Source organism: Molothrus aeneus, chromosome Z, assembly GCF_037042795.1.
Source record: "Molothrus aeneus isolate 106 chromosome Z, BPBGC_Maene_1.0, whole genome shotgun sequence".
NCBI classification, from domain to species: domain Eukaryota; kingdom Metazoa; phylum Chordata; class Aves; order Passeriformes; family Icteridae; genus Molothrus; species Molothrus aeneus.
Genome location: NC_089680.1, coordinates 30054383 through 30069866, shown reverse-complemented (window position 1 = coordinate 30069866; position 15484 = coordinate 30054383). Strand labels below are relative to the sequence as shown.

The 15484-nt window shown below is 33.7% G+C and overlaps 1 protein-coding gene across 1 annotated transcript in view; it reads right to left on the bottom strand.

The window, feature by feature from the left end:
* FCHO2 (FCH and mu domain containing endocytic adaptor 2) overlaps nt 1-15484 on the bottom strand; it is an 80587-nt gene that overhangs the window by 30414 nt on the left and 34689 nt on the right. Inside the window, exons 9-11 of the mRNA XM_066568981.1 lie at nt 12455-12499; nt 10204-10276; nt 7216-7240 (exon numbers count right to left, since the gene is read on the bottom strand). Coding sequence (XP_066425078.1) covers nt 7216-7240; nt 10204-10276; nt 12455-12499 — 143 coding nt within the window. The remainder of the gene's footprint in view (nt 1-7215; nt 7241-10203; nt 10277-12454; nt 12500-15484) is intronic.

Below are 15484 nucleotides of genomic sequence, written 5' to 3'. Positions count from 1 at the left end.
ACATTATCACAATTATCTGAAGTTATGATCTGTCATTCAGAAGTTGTGTGACAAGGTATCTCACCACAAAATATAACAAAACAAGCTCTAAATTTTCTGTGAAAACTGGCAAGTTTGAAATGCATCTGCTTTAAATAATCAATCACTACTTAATTACTAATTGTAATTACTAATTACTGATTAATTATTAATTACTTTATCAAAAAGCACAGAAATCAACATTATTTTAGCTTTAGTATTGAGTTAAATTAGGTTATAATTCTCTTGGCTCCAGAAAAATTTCCCAATTTTTACTGCTTTCAGCTAAGACACAAGGTGTTCTGATGGTGCAGAGGAAAAACCTTTCCTAAGCGCTAGTCAATATTTAAGTATGCTAGTCAAAGCGCTGCTTTGCAAATTCCACTTCCCCAAGCAAGGGCAGCATGCCTGCACTGTTACTTCAGAAAAGAATATCCACATCACAGGTGCTCAAAATTTTATTCCCAAGTTTTCCTTTACAAATCTCCAACACTATCCTGAATCTTCAAAGCCAATAAGCATCTGGGAACTTAAGTTCTGTTTGTCTGTTCTTGTGGGCAATTAAACAGAAATTGACAAGAATGATCTTAAAGTAACTTAGAATGCTCAGCTAAGCATATAGTTTCATTAAAATAACTTTGGGGCAGAGAGAAACAAGTCTCCAAGTTAATCTAAATTTTAAAAATGCACAAAACCCCTGCATCATGTGTTACATATACAGGAAAAACATGGATATGTAGATACTTTCCCCACTCAGAACCAAAATAATCCACTCACAACTTTGTATGCATAGACAGTGTATGTGAACTACTTAATGTCTCAGTAAGTTTATCACAAAAAACCACAACCAAGGTGTCTTCAAAATGCAGTGATTTCAGTAGTTACTAAAATGCTATAAAAATTAGAATATGTATACATATAAAAGCAATTTATTCTAGTGTACCATCAGTATATTCTATAAGAAAACAGGTACTGGGAACCAATTTGACCAACAGATATGTATACACAGTATGGCCAAAACATAATCTGTTAGAAGTCAAGAGATACAACAAAATGACTTATGCTGATGATTTCAAGTGGACAAGAAAAGAACCTCATGACTTCAGATAAAAGTTGAAGCCAAGTTTAAAGAGAATATCTCTGAATAGCTTTGCAAGTACAGAACATAAACATTAAAATTATTCAAATGTAGTTATTCTTCTGTATTTTTTACAGATACCACAAATGGGATGTCTGATAATTCACTAAGAGAGTCTCTTCTGTACAGTTCCCTAAATTTAGCACTTCTGAAATAAATGAAATTTACACATAGCTCAAACTTTCTGCTAAGAAAAGTATAAGAAATGCAGCCCTGTACAGATGTCAGACACACCAAATTAAATACTGCATCTAAATAAATAAATAAATAAATACAACAACAAAAAAGTAATAACAGTACAATCACATGGTCCAATACTTTAGCTCTACTTGCTCAAGTCAAAGTTCTTAGCTACGCTTGACCTCAAGCTGACCTTGTTTATATACCAAAAACCACTAATGAAACTTGACATCAAAGTAAACAGAACAAAAACATACAGCTACAGAGTAAGTTTATTTTCTTGTAATACTATAAATTCTGAATTCTGAAATAATTTAGTTGTCACACCAGGTGATTTTCCATAGATCAGGGACATTCATGGTTAAGATGAAAATCAATAAAAATCTTTAAATATACAATATTTAATTTTTCTTAAAACTGGGCTATATATGTACAGGATATGATTACTGGGCTGACACAGCATGCACAATGTAGCTGGCAAAAACTCACTATTTTGATATAAAACTATGAGAGAACTTAAGTTTGTAGAAGTTATTTTCATTGTATTATTTTTAATTTACTGAATAATCTCTAGGATTAAGAAAGAACCAAAATCTTAAAATATTTAACTTTCTTTCTTAATACCTTCATGACAATTATTTCTGATCTTGATAATATACTTGAATCATCTATTCCTCAGAAACAGCCCTTCAGCATGCAGTCTGTTTGCACAACTTCATGTATATAACAGAGATGAATACTGTATATCTTAAATTCTGAACACAGGAGAAGAAAATTCCTTCCTTCCCTTTTAGCTAGTCTATGCTACCACTTCTTTTCAAACTCTGTGTAGAAAACTTAATTTGCAGTTTTTTCCTATATCTGGAATTTAAATTCATGGATTTAAATAATTTCAAACATTGGACATGAAACAGCATACACACACATAAATAATATGCCTTGTATTTCCAGCCTTGTCAGCAATTCAGATTGATTGGATCTTGTGCCAATTTATGATCATTAACACTTGCTATAATTAACTAGATACTGACTTTATATTTTTGTATAAACCAACATAAAAAATGGGTGGAATAGATACTTGATATACTTTTGCATAGACAAAGGCAGATTGTGTCTGATTATAGATTACACAAGTAAAATGATACTTCACAATCTTACAAGCTGAGTAGTATTTCAAAATACTGTTCTCCATATTTTGAATGGTTGAACCAATGAATGTGCTTTCTGAAACACCAACATTTCATTTGCAAATCTACATTTAATAACAGTAGTAGATAACACAGCAACCTGAGAGAGACCCATACTCATGAATCTGATGTTAATGAAGGCATTTATATTTATTTGCCTAATGTTTACTCCCTTTTCCACACTCCTACAATTACAGAACTACATATTATGTCATGAATAACAGTGTATCTTAAATATCAGGCACACAACACAGGTAAAACCTGATTTGCCTACCATGCTGATCAGAGTTTAAGTTCACAACCTACATGTATAATTTTTGAACTTCAACACACAAAGATGATGATCTTTGCAAATTTCAGCCTTTGGTAAAAGTTATTATTAATAAAATGGGGATGGAGGTCTGCTTTAGCCCCCTACACAAATATGTGCAGTGTTCTTTGCAGTCAAAAAGCTCCCAACTACCTCATTATGCATGTGAACTGAACTCCGCCAAGCAACTAGAAAGAAAGCAACTGCAAAAGCAACTGGAACTGGTGGACTTCCAGGAAGCCTTTCAGAGGTTCTGTTAAGCAACTAAACATGTAGCTATAAAAGCCAGTTTCCCTGTGTTTGCAGATGTAATGCATTAATTGAGATCTTATATAGCTTTAAACATACGCCAGAAACTTAGGTCATATACCTTTGTCTTTGCTGTGGCATATGCTACAAGCTTTCTGGGGTTAATAAATTTTCAAAGAAATAAAACATCAGGCCTTGATAAATAAAATTAAATTTCCTGTATAAGAAGCTTGAGGACCAAGAATTCTATTAACAAAACACATTTTTTAGCTTTGGTGAATAATTTATTTCAGTTTGCTCTGTCCCATCTGTCATCTAAAAGTGATTGAAGAAGCCACACCATTACCATGTCATTAGTGTCTCTGGGCTACATACAGAGGACAAGGAAGGACCATACAGAGCATTGTAGTCTAGCTACTTCATTTGGCCCTTCCTCTGCAACACTAGCGCTGATGACAGGCTGGTCATCAGTCCAGAAGCAAAGAACCCTCACCATGCCCCAGTTTGATTTCTTTATATTTTCTCTTCTCCTGGGATAACTACAGTGGTTATGAGAACTCTTTATCAAGTTTTCCTGAGGGTATGCTTCAAGATGCAATGCAGCTGAACAGCTCACTCTATTTTTTTCTGCCAGAACTCAATGGGCTTCCTGTAATCCAGATGAGGACTCAAAATAAGCAGCTGAAGCACATAGGCTTGAACAAGAGAACAAAAAGACTCCACTTTTGACGTATTTGAGGTGTAAATTTGATTCTGACATATACTTAGGATAAAACAGAGGCATAATATTGGCCTCCTCTCCTTAGGGTGCCTATTAACCCAAAAGACACAGAAGAAGAGAGCAGTCAGTTTCTCCTAGTCTTAGAAATGCAGAAAAAAAGAAAAATGGGAATTCAAAGTGCCCCTTTCTTGTGCTGTGACAGAAAGCCTTGTCCTCAATAGCAACTATTTGAAAAATGTCAGAACAAAATGCTGTAAAATGCAAATAAAGAAAAATACTTGAATTTCAGTATTAGATTACACTTTTGTTCCCCTTTTAAGAAATTGATGGTTCCAAATTCAACTAGTCCCCAACAATAAAAAAATGGTCTATAATTCTATATAATCTCACACATGAAGAGGTTAATGAAAAGTTTTGGATGCCTTGATATGTGTTTGCATTTCAGTTTCCCATGAAAAAAAAACCTTCCAGCATTATGTTCTGTACATCCATGACTCCCTTCTTAATTACTTTTGAACTTACTGGGCAATTTCAAATGGATTTGACAGAAAGAACAGAGAACTCAAAGATAATTACATTACTACAGTCTTCATGAAAATAGGCAGTGAAGTAGAAGAAGGAGATCAGCAAGCATCCTAACCAAGGGAAGGACTGAAATCCCAATTCAGATATTACTGGACACAAGTGGAACCTTGTAAATGTTTCCCTGACACAAAAGCTTTTTTAGAGCGCATATCTCCCTAGAGAACATCTCTAGAGACATGGCAAACAAGACATTTCAGCCTTTAGAAAAATGTTCTAAGGCAAAACCCCCATACAAAGTCAGTCTTCTATCTCTTTCAAGTGATACTTTCTACTACAGGCTTTCCACTTTTCTTAATTATCAAGGTTTAGCTTAATGGAATTTACACTATAAACTGACATATAAAAAACTCAGGAATTTTACATCTCATGAGATACTGTCACCTCTATTTAAACAGAGACTGCTTATTGAAGTGGTCAACTTTTTCAACAAATACCAGTTCTCAGTCCACAGCTGCCTACCAATGAGCACACGAAAACCTCTTACAGCCATTAAGAAAAAAAAAATACTTACAGGAATTAATGTCTAATTAATTTATTTTCCAGTATATATAATCTGGCAGCTACAAAAAGGATGAGCATAAGCATATCTGTCTCACCACATATAAATGTGACAGGATTTTGGGACAAAAGACATTTTTGACCCATCTCACCATTTTGCTTTTGGAAATAGAATAAAAGCTTGATAGACTGTGTTGCACATTTTGCACTAGTGAGAAGGCCTTCATGGTATTGACTACACAGTATGTTCAAAGATCCACAGTAGCACACAGAACTGGTAGATAATATACAGAAATCAGTTCTTGCTACATCCTTAACCTGAAAATTTGCAGTATTTTACCTTGGTCTTTATATATAATTGAAGACTGGTTATCTCTTCCATTCCTTTCACACAATTACAATTCTTGACAAATAAACAAAAGCCACCTTTTAAAAAATGATCAAGTTAATCGTATATATGCCAGACAGGCTTTCTGTGAGTGACCAAAATTGACAAAATAATAACTGGGACATCTAAAGTTGAATTTTCTGAGGTCTATTCCTCAGTATTTCTTAGCAATCAAACACTAATTAATATTGTTTTAATATTTTTTGTTTAATAATAGTTTTCCAAGTTCAATTTCTTGAAATGCATAATTTGTTGCAAATATCCATACAAAACAAATCTTTCTAGAGATGATAGAGACTGTTTAAAGTATTTAGATTAGGTTTGAAAAATGAAACAGAAAGGAAACCCATAAGTAAAAGCCAAGAAAAATTAAAAGCATTTGAAATGAGACCTTTCAGAAGAGGACTCCAACCTTAAAACATAAAAGCACTTTGGATTGCTTGTTTGTTAGGGGTGAAATGAATCTCTATAATTTTTTCACTACAATTACAGCAATGACTTCTGCTTTTAACATTCAGTCACTATACAGAATACTACTGTGGCTTGAAAAAAGCAAGCAGAAATCACAGACCAAATTTTAAATTCCAAATGCAGTCATAAAATGTTGAGCAGGCAAAAAAAAACAAACCAAACCAAAAATATCAACAATTAACCTCGATGATCATATGGTATGCCTCATGTAGCCAGATAGAATGTCAAAACAATTTATACTTGAATTTTTTGAAATAATTGTTTTCCAAAAACGTGGAGACAAAATAAGCATAGAAAATAAACATTGCAAGTCAAATCCAGTTGTCGTTCACTCCAATGACTCAACCTGAACTGTCAAATGATTTTATTTCCATGAGAAGCCTGATAATTATAAGGATACTTCTATTGTTACTTTCTTTTAAATGCACCCAAGGAAAGAAACTTACTGTAAATCAAGATGACTGCACAATATAAAGTAACTGTCTTGGCAAGAACTACACATCTGTTCTTACACATATAGTTCTGTTATGTGGCAAAATTTAATTTTTTCCATTTAGAAGGATAGTTTTACTAGATGTTTTAAATCAAGTTTCTCAAAACAAATTTTAATATTAGGTACTAAAACCTCCTAGTTACCAAATAAAAATCAGAAAATTCACAAAATAAGTGGACTTGAAAACTTAAATTGTGTAATATAATTTGCACCTAAATGAATGCATGAAAAATAAATAAGCCTACAGAAAATCACTTAGATTACTCTGTAAATTTTTCCCAAACATAGCTACAGGGAGTTACAATCTTTGTTATATGTTAATTCAAGAGAACATACATGTTTGCATAAAAAGAAAAGACTAAATTAAGGAAATTAAAATCATTAATATATTTAATTTAATTTGAAATGGTCACTTACCTGAATTGGCTAAAAAAAATTGTAAGACATACCACAGATCTAACAGTAATGAAAACCAGACCATTAATAAAGTGCATCTAGAAATGCTGCATTTAAGGCCATATTTTAAACAGTATATTCCTATACTCTATCGCCAGTGGTAAAGCAGAACCCAGTCAATATTAGAAGGACTTCTCAGAAGAAACAGCAGTAAGCAGAGGAATATGACAACACAAAGTTGAGTCCACAATAAAGTACATCTTTTTTCTTTCTTAGAATCTTTTAGCCAAGGAATTCAAACTATTAGCTGAAAAACAAAGTAACATATACTTGCAGTGAAAACCCCTTACTTAAAACATAATATTATTAGGAAACAAAAATGTATTACTGACACTTGTTTGTACATACCGCTGAAGATCATGTACTGCACAAAATTAACACTTTGAGTATGCAATGAAAATACTAAATCTTTTACCAGATAAATTATGTATTGCAGGGACTGTATGTAAGTTGAGTTTCATCAGATTGTAGGGCTTGGTAGTATAAGCATATGTATTTATTTTGGAAATAAGTCTACTTACGACTGAGTCTGCATCTGGACACTCCCTATTTAAAAAAAAAAAGAAAATTTAGAATTATAGAATGCACAACTTATTTTATTCACACAAAATCTCCTTCAATATTTTCAATTAACTTAAAACAGTTCATTTGACCCTTTTGCCTCTCAGACTCTTGAAATTTTTACTTTAAATATTCCACATTCAACTGAATGAGATTTAAATAACAGCTGACAGTTTATGCTCAAAACACTGCAGAAAAAAAATCAGAAGAAATTATGAAAAATCAAACTCACATATTACTGGAAAGAATTAGAAATAATAACAAAAAAATCAAGGAAAGTGAGGACTACCACACTGTGTTCTGGATGAATGTACTTTAAGTTTCAGGTCTTCATGGGTGATGGGTGCAATAAGCAGAAGTCACCAATCCTAATAAAATAGTCTACCTGCAAGTGCAAAATGTGTTGGACAAAACCCAGTTCACAAAGAAATTAAGATTTTCTTCAGAGGAATTCAGAGCTTACTCTTTTAGAGTTTCATTCTTAGTTCGTGTTTGTCAAGCACAGTTGCAGTCAAGTACTAGAAGATGCTGAACAAAATAACTGAGTACCCTCCTAAAAAGCACTTAAAAAAAAAAAAAGTAAGTTGTCTGCAGGAAGGCAGTGGTTGCAAGCACATTATTCAAAAGTGTTACACTTTTCCACTGCAACTTCAATTTGAGTAGTAGTACTTAAAATAATCAATGACACTGATGCTCTCTGATGTCTTCAAAAAGTAGAAGCAATTACATTTACAGAACGTGGGAATACTTGAGTAGCATACAAGTCCTCTCTAATTTGCACTCTGACAAATCATGATGGTGCAACTGAACAATAGTGGTTTTTTATCATTAGTCTGAATATCCTACACATGCATGTATAGAGAAAAGAACGTGGAAAAAATAAAATGCATTGTAATCTAAAACATCTTCTCTGAAAAAACAAATGAGTTAAAAGCAAAAAACATAGCTTTTACTACAGTGTGTTAAAAAAAGGTGCAAAAAACTTGCTAACATGGAAGCATTAATACAAAATTCAGTACAGCTTGTTAAGGAAATGACAGTGAGATGAAGCACTCCATCTTCTCTGAAAGGCCTGACACAAAAGAAGACATATGTGATCAAATTTCTACTTGGTTTACATCTTTCATAGCAATAGAGCTGTTCTGAAAGATATTTTACTGCTTGAAAAGACAAAGCATATTCTTCTCTTGAGAGACATGGTTTCAAAAAGTGTCTTTATGCAAGCAAGATAGCCTGAGGTACATAACAGTTGAGAAATGTGAAATATGAGGCAAATGAATTAATATATTTCAGCCCACAATGAAGGTTTCCTAAATTAGTGACCTAAGAGATCTTAAACAGAAATGGCAGATCTAGACTCAGAGGAGTACTACCGACATCTCTCAGGATCTGTTCTATAGATGCAAGGAAAACAGCAGTTTACAAATGCTGATGAGGTGGAGAACAAGGACATCAAGCTGTAGATAAAAGTACTTTTAAATCACTAGATTTACTAGATCATTCTTTTTAAATTAAAGAACTGGGTCATGCTTCTGCTGTAAGGTAGCGTTTCAGAAAACAGATTTTATAAGGGAACTTAAGGATTGTAGATAAAAACTGAAACAACCAAATCATGCAAAGCAGTGGTTAGAAGTGTAATCCCTTGCTAAACTACAGCAATATATATGAGAATGCACCCTGTGTGGTATTTCCCTGAATTAAAACCATTACTAGACACACTGGTTCAGGCATCAACAGTTTAAAAACTATCTTGACAAACTGAAAAGCCTACTAACCATGAGAGTTTTTCTAGATTTAGAAAGCTTGCCCTATAGAAATGAAACAAGCTCACAGACTAATATACACAAGACCAAGGGAGGACTTGATTTCTCTGTGCAGAGAAGTTTCTGATGACAGTTTCATCATTTCCAGTCTGTAACAGGATCATCAGCTGAAGATTAAATCAGACAAAATACAGACTAGCAATCTATATCTCTAAAGAGATCACAAAAGAAGTATTAAAATATATTATGTAAACACATAATGAAGCCTCTGTCATTTATTTGTGATGTTCTAGTTCATTTAGTAGTTATGGTTTAATGCAAAAATCTCTGTAAATGCCTATGGCACTTTTCTAGTGCATGTGAATATAGAAACAAAATACTATTAGCACCTGCTGTCCTCAGGCCATGAATTTTTCAGCAGTATGTTAAAAAAACTAACACTGGTAAAATACTTTAAAAATAAATTTTAAAAAGTATATATGCAGATGTTACCTCTGGGAATATTTCTATATTTTCAAAGTTATCAAATTGTAAGCTGTCTTCTTGAGAAAATACATGTAGAAATATTAAAAAAATACACTGACCATAAATACTAATATAGATGCTGTGAATAATTCCTCTCAGAACTGTTATTCAAACTCACTTTTTGCACAGATTAACTCCTCAGAGACTGAGTACATGCAAAGAATATGGCATAGAGTATATCTGGGACGTCAGTCCTCATCTAGAATGATGGTGTTTGAGAAGGGAGTGTGCTCATGATATACTGCATTTTTCTGTCCTTCGACAGTATATGTAGAAGTTCCTCTAACAGAAGAATACCTGAAGTTTCAATTCTGCAAACACAGCCATCAAGTACTTTTACCACATACAGATATATTTTATTAGGATTAATGTGAATTACATTATCTACAAAGCTGACACGTAGAAGAATGGAAAATTACTTACCTATGCACAGGAAAGAATGAAACATGAGCTGACTACTATGAATACACTTGTTATTTGTTGTTATTTATGTTAAAATCCTTGGTCACAAAAATTGTAAATAACTGTGATGTTTTTGTATTCATTGTGTTCCTTCAAATGGCTGTTATAAACCAGTTTTTTTTGTTAAATATTGGCTATTTTTTATCCCCATTACTAGTTTTCATACAAAACAAGGCTTCAGGGTGGCAATATACTTACATAGATTCAGTATCTTTTTCTTTTTTCATTATTCCTGATAAACCAAAAGGCTTCCTTTTCCGTGGTTTTATTCCTACGGAACAAACACTTTTCATTCATAGATCAAAGAGATAAAGGCATATTTAGCAATGTCAAACATAGATGCATATGAATCCAATGTTTTAAATGCTGCCACAGGTATGCAGTGGAGATAGGTATGGAGCCAAACTAAGGGAACATTATTCCAATTTGCTTTAAGCGAAATACCAATTTTAAAAAAATCAAAATAGGGTTCAATGCATTAGTTACAAAATTCTTAAAAAACTGACTTGGATCTCCAAGTTGGGTATAAAGACTCTGTTTTCTTTAATAAACAGTTTTGAGGAAGAAGATTCTGCTCACAGAAACTCAACAGGAGCTGCTGCTCCTGGTGATCCTGAATAGTCATGGATGAGAAACTGAACATTGCCTTCCCCAACTATGGCAGTTCAACAGCTACCCTGCTGTTATTTCTTTTGCCCTGTGTGCTCTCAGGAGCTGCAAGCTCCTGTCTTTCCTCAAAGGTAGGATTTTGGTCCCATTAAAAATAAGAGTGTTTCTTGGCTTTCCAGCTGATGTGAGTTCATGACTTCCCAGTGCTGTATCCAGCTCCAATACAGCTTCTCACCGAGTTTGGAATTACACTTCTCCCCTTTTGTTTCTTCCCTGCTTTTTGCACTAGATACATATAGCTACGGTACTGAAAAAAGTACTTTCATTGCTTTCATATTGCTTTCATTCCCACTTGTAATGTACTAAAACTAAAATACACTTAAATATTCCCTCAGACTTACTGCCACATCTGCTTCTTCACAATGTTTGCTGAGGCAAAGCAGACTGCCAAACAAAATGACTAAGTGCAAGCATCTGATCCAACTAGTCTACAATTTGGTTTTGATGCATGATACTACTGGCAGCATGCTTTTGAGCAGAGTGGTAGAAATAATTTGGTTTCCAAAGTTAAACCACTGTTAATTCAAGCACTTTATTATATTTACCTTTACAAAAATATATTACACAGCGCATAAGAAACCTCTCCACTCCTAGAAATTTTCAGTAACTCCAAACTTCTCAAATCAGGGTAGCTATAGTCAGTAATATATACTGAGGAACATAATTTTCTCCAAGATTATTTTTAAATGTCTGGGCTTTGTTTTTCTTCTGTGTCTTATGCAGACCAAATAATGGCAAATGGAGTATGAGACTAATTTCTGAACATAGATTTTCTCTGCTTCAGTTAGAAGAGATTTTAAGTCTCAGCCAAAATCTTGGCAACTTAAAAAAGCTTTTGGATGCTATAAGTTATACTGCTGACTCCTCTGTCCCACAAGTAAAGACATAGCTTATGGACAGCTTAACCACTTTAAACAATCCCCTAAGTAAAAAAGGCTGCACCAACAAAGAAAGAATTTGCAACCATAACACTACATTAGGCTTAGTTTAACTGACATAGTAACAATGGGAAGAGCCCATTGTTTTGACACTTGCAAATGAAGCTACAACACATTCATAACTGAATCAAATCCAAACCTCTGCAAAGACCAAGTGTTAGCCAAAGTACACATGTAAGAAACACTCAAATTATCTGACCTTTACGCATTAGTCTTATAAAGGTTTTATAGGCCTTTTATAGGCCTTGATGCCTAGAAAGGCTGATCTGGAACAGAGACTAGACATAGCTAAATGAACGAAATAGGTATTTATTGAAAGCCCTTAAAAGGATACACCTTGGACACTGCAAGAGCCTGGTCAGGGCTACACCAAGGATGAATCCAAGATGGATTCTGGTCATGAGTTTTATACTTTTATAAGTTTTAGTTCAACTATATATGGGTTCAATTGTGCAATTACAGCTCCAAGTCATGAAGTCTCATGGCTTGCCTCCTTCTCTTTGCGGCTGTTTATGCATTTTGGGTAATGGTTGTCCATGATTCTCTACTTGGGAAGGGATTGTTTTGTCTAACTACCCTGTGAAGAGAACCTACTAATACCTAATATGAAGTTTCAGAGTTGCATACCAGGCAGCAGAGAATCCGAAAAATTCAAAAGCTAAAACCCAAGGCATCAGTCTTATTGGCATTGAAGTTTGTTTCTCAAAAGAAAAACTGCATTTTAGTCTACTGGAGGACTTTAAATTTATACAGACTCACCCATTGATGAGTACCCTTTGCTTCACAGTTCAAGTACTAATCCACAGAATTCTTGTGTAAATAACTATGTTATGGAAACTCACCTTCGGCTACACTGGATGTGTTACATTCTTCAAACTCAATAGGGCCTTAAAGAAATGACAATGAAGATAAACATTAGGTCAAATTTAATCTTTTCTAATGACAACTAATATTTCCTGAAAATATGAGATAATTGAATTAGAAATGTTGGTAGTAAATGAAAGGCACAATTACTCTGCCAATGGCCAAAGATACTGCAAAATCACACATGTGAAGCAGTTTTTTCACTCCTTCATATTGAAAAATTAAAATACTAGTCATCATCTAACTACAATTCAATTGCCTATATCTAATTGGTGTCTTCATTCAAAACTGCATTTATAATATCGCATCAGTGTAAGGTTTTAAATTTACCTTCTTTTAATGAACAAGAACTGTATAAGTAAAAATGAAAAAGGAGAAGTTTTAGCCCTAATTTTGAAAGTTACACTTTTTCTAACCCTGCATTGCTAGTTCTAGTGTTTCCTCTCCATAGCCAATTGCCTACACAATTAGAAGTCCCTTGTAAAATCTTAAACACATAAATAAGTATTTTTTTTTCTAAAAAACCATTAAGACCCAACAGGACCAAACCAAAAGAGAACACTAGCTAAGTTCTAGATCTAAAGAAATTCCTCACATTATATTTGCCACAAATTAACAGTCCAACAGCAGTCACTTGCCACTAACAACAGTCAGTTGCCATTGCAAATTGATGTCCTAAGCCTTATTTACTCATATATATTCCTAAACCTAGAATTTATTTAATCCCACTCTGAGACATTTTAGGAAGCATGTGTACAGAAAACAGCATGAGTTTCTGTAGGATCTTGTTCAGGGAATGATAGAATCATACCAGCACTTGTAGAAGTGCAATGAAAACAAAGTGCACATGCAGGCAGGCACCTTTTCTTCCAGCCCATGTTGGATTACCTTGTATCTGTATCCACAGAAGAAAAAGTTTAGCATGCTATCACTGTGCCACAGGGGTTATTACTTACCTTTCTACAAAAATTTTGATAGCATGCACACAAGTTTATGTACAGATATGTTACAGATAAGAGAGAGGGGAAAAAATACCTCTAATGACTTATTTTCTTTTTTAATTATGGCATGGTCAAGGTATTAATTTATATTTACTGTAATTAAGACTGAGTTTGCAAAATTTTTCTAATCAGTAAAAACAAATTTAAGTGTTTGTAAACAGCAGGATCAGAATTTTGCACTATCAATAGTGTACCATCAATATCTCACTTATCATAATGTAATTGTTTGGCCTCCAAATGATGCTCTGGCAAGCAGAATATTAAAAGACAAGTCTCAAATAGCAGTCTTAACAGACTTTAAATTTCAATTATCAAATTACTTCAAATGCAAGTCTAATTATTCAATACAGAAAGACAAGATGCAAATTCCTTACAGCTCTCTCATAAATATATGCGTATTTTACATTGGTCTTCCAATACTTTTTCCTTTGCTCTTCACTAAATCTACAGTAAAACAAAGTCAGCATGCTCCAAAATGAAGCAAACTTGGGTATCTTGTAAAACAAAAGAACAGAAAAAAAAGACCAGGAAAACTGATTTTTAGAATAGTACATGTCTACATCTCCATAATGATTTAATCAACATTTTATTTTACAAAATTAAACTATTGTTCACAGGATATTAAGCAAGACATTCATAAAAATGCCATAAAATATAGAAGCTGAAGAACTCAACTGTTACTTCTTCAGAACTACACTTCAGACCGCATATTTTTCATCACTTTGCTAATGATTCAACTACTTCTATTTCTTGCTTCTATACATACTCTCATTTTGCTAGGAAAAATTTTTAAAAAGCCAAAACAACAACAAACACTCATCCCTAAAGCAAAAGAAAGGAACCTGTAAACACTGAGACTTAAATATATTTTCAGAGGAATAAAATACTCAGGCTTTTTCAGAATTCCACCATTTCTTTACCCTTTCTACTAAGAGTGATCCCCTTAATTTTAAAACTTTTACAGTAATGATTAAAATAAATAATGAAGGCTTAAATACAGTTTATCCATATTTCAGATCAGTATCTTAACTTCCACTTCTAAAATAAGCAGAAAGGAAAGATTTTCTTCAACAACACATCCAAGTTAGTCTATTTTTTTTCCATTATGCTTGCTTAAACAGTTGTCTTTAAAGGTAAGGTTTTTACACCTAATAAGAATTTATATTTGAAGACATGTTCTTCCTTACTACAGAAACACACAGATATAATGTGAACCAGTTACAATTCAAAAACCTATTTTGGTAGAAACTTACCTTTCCTACTCAAATTTGTATAGGGCCCTTCTTCCTTCAGAATTTCAGAAATTCATGTCAGTGGCTGTCTCTAATTAGCTCAGTTGGTTAGGGCATGGTGCTATTAACACCAAGGTTGTGGGTTCAATCTCTATATGGGCTATTCACTTAAAGAGTTGGACTTGATGATCCTTGTGGACTCTTCCAACTAAGAATATTCTGTGCATCCAGCTTGCCCTTTTGAATATAGGGAAATTTTTAACAGTTTTAAATTTTCTCACAAGTTTTGTTCTGTAACTTCAGACCTCCAACAGTTCTGCTTCCTATATGTCTGCCTAAAGAGTACCATATTTTGACTTGGGCATGGTATTTTTAATCAAAGTAACATTTCAGAAATAGACATTTCCTGTCTATTGTGGCACTCTATAGTGTACTAACTTAGAAAACAGGATAGCTGTGAGAAGCTTTCAACAGCCTGCATAACACCTGGAGTCTCCTTAGGACAGATGCCTTTGAGTCCAAAGAGCTGATAATACTGCTGTCCAGCCAGAACTGTGTGTTGTTACCACACTGTCCTCTGCTAGAACTAGCTGCAGTCTCCTAGTCAGCCAGAAGGCCTTAGGCACACATGCTGTTATAAGAGCATAGCATCAACAAGGAATTCAGACAGTTTCTTAAAAAGTTTTCCAGCATTGCCCACTGACTGTGTAGAACATGGAAATAAAAGCAGCTGCACTAGCACAGAAAAAAAAAATCCCCCAAACCTCTAAAAAAA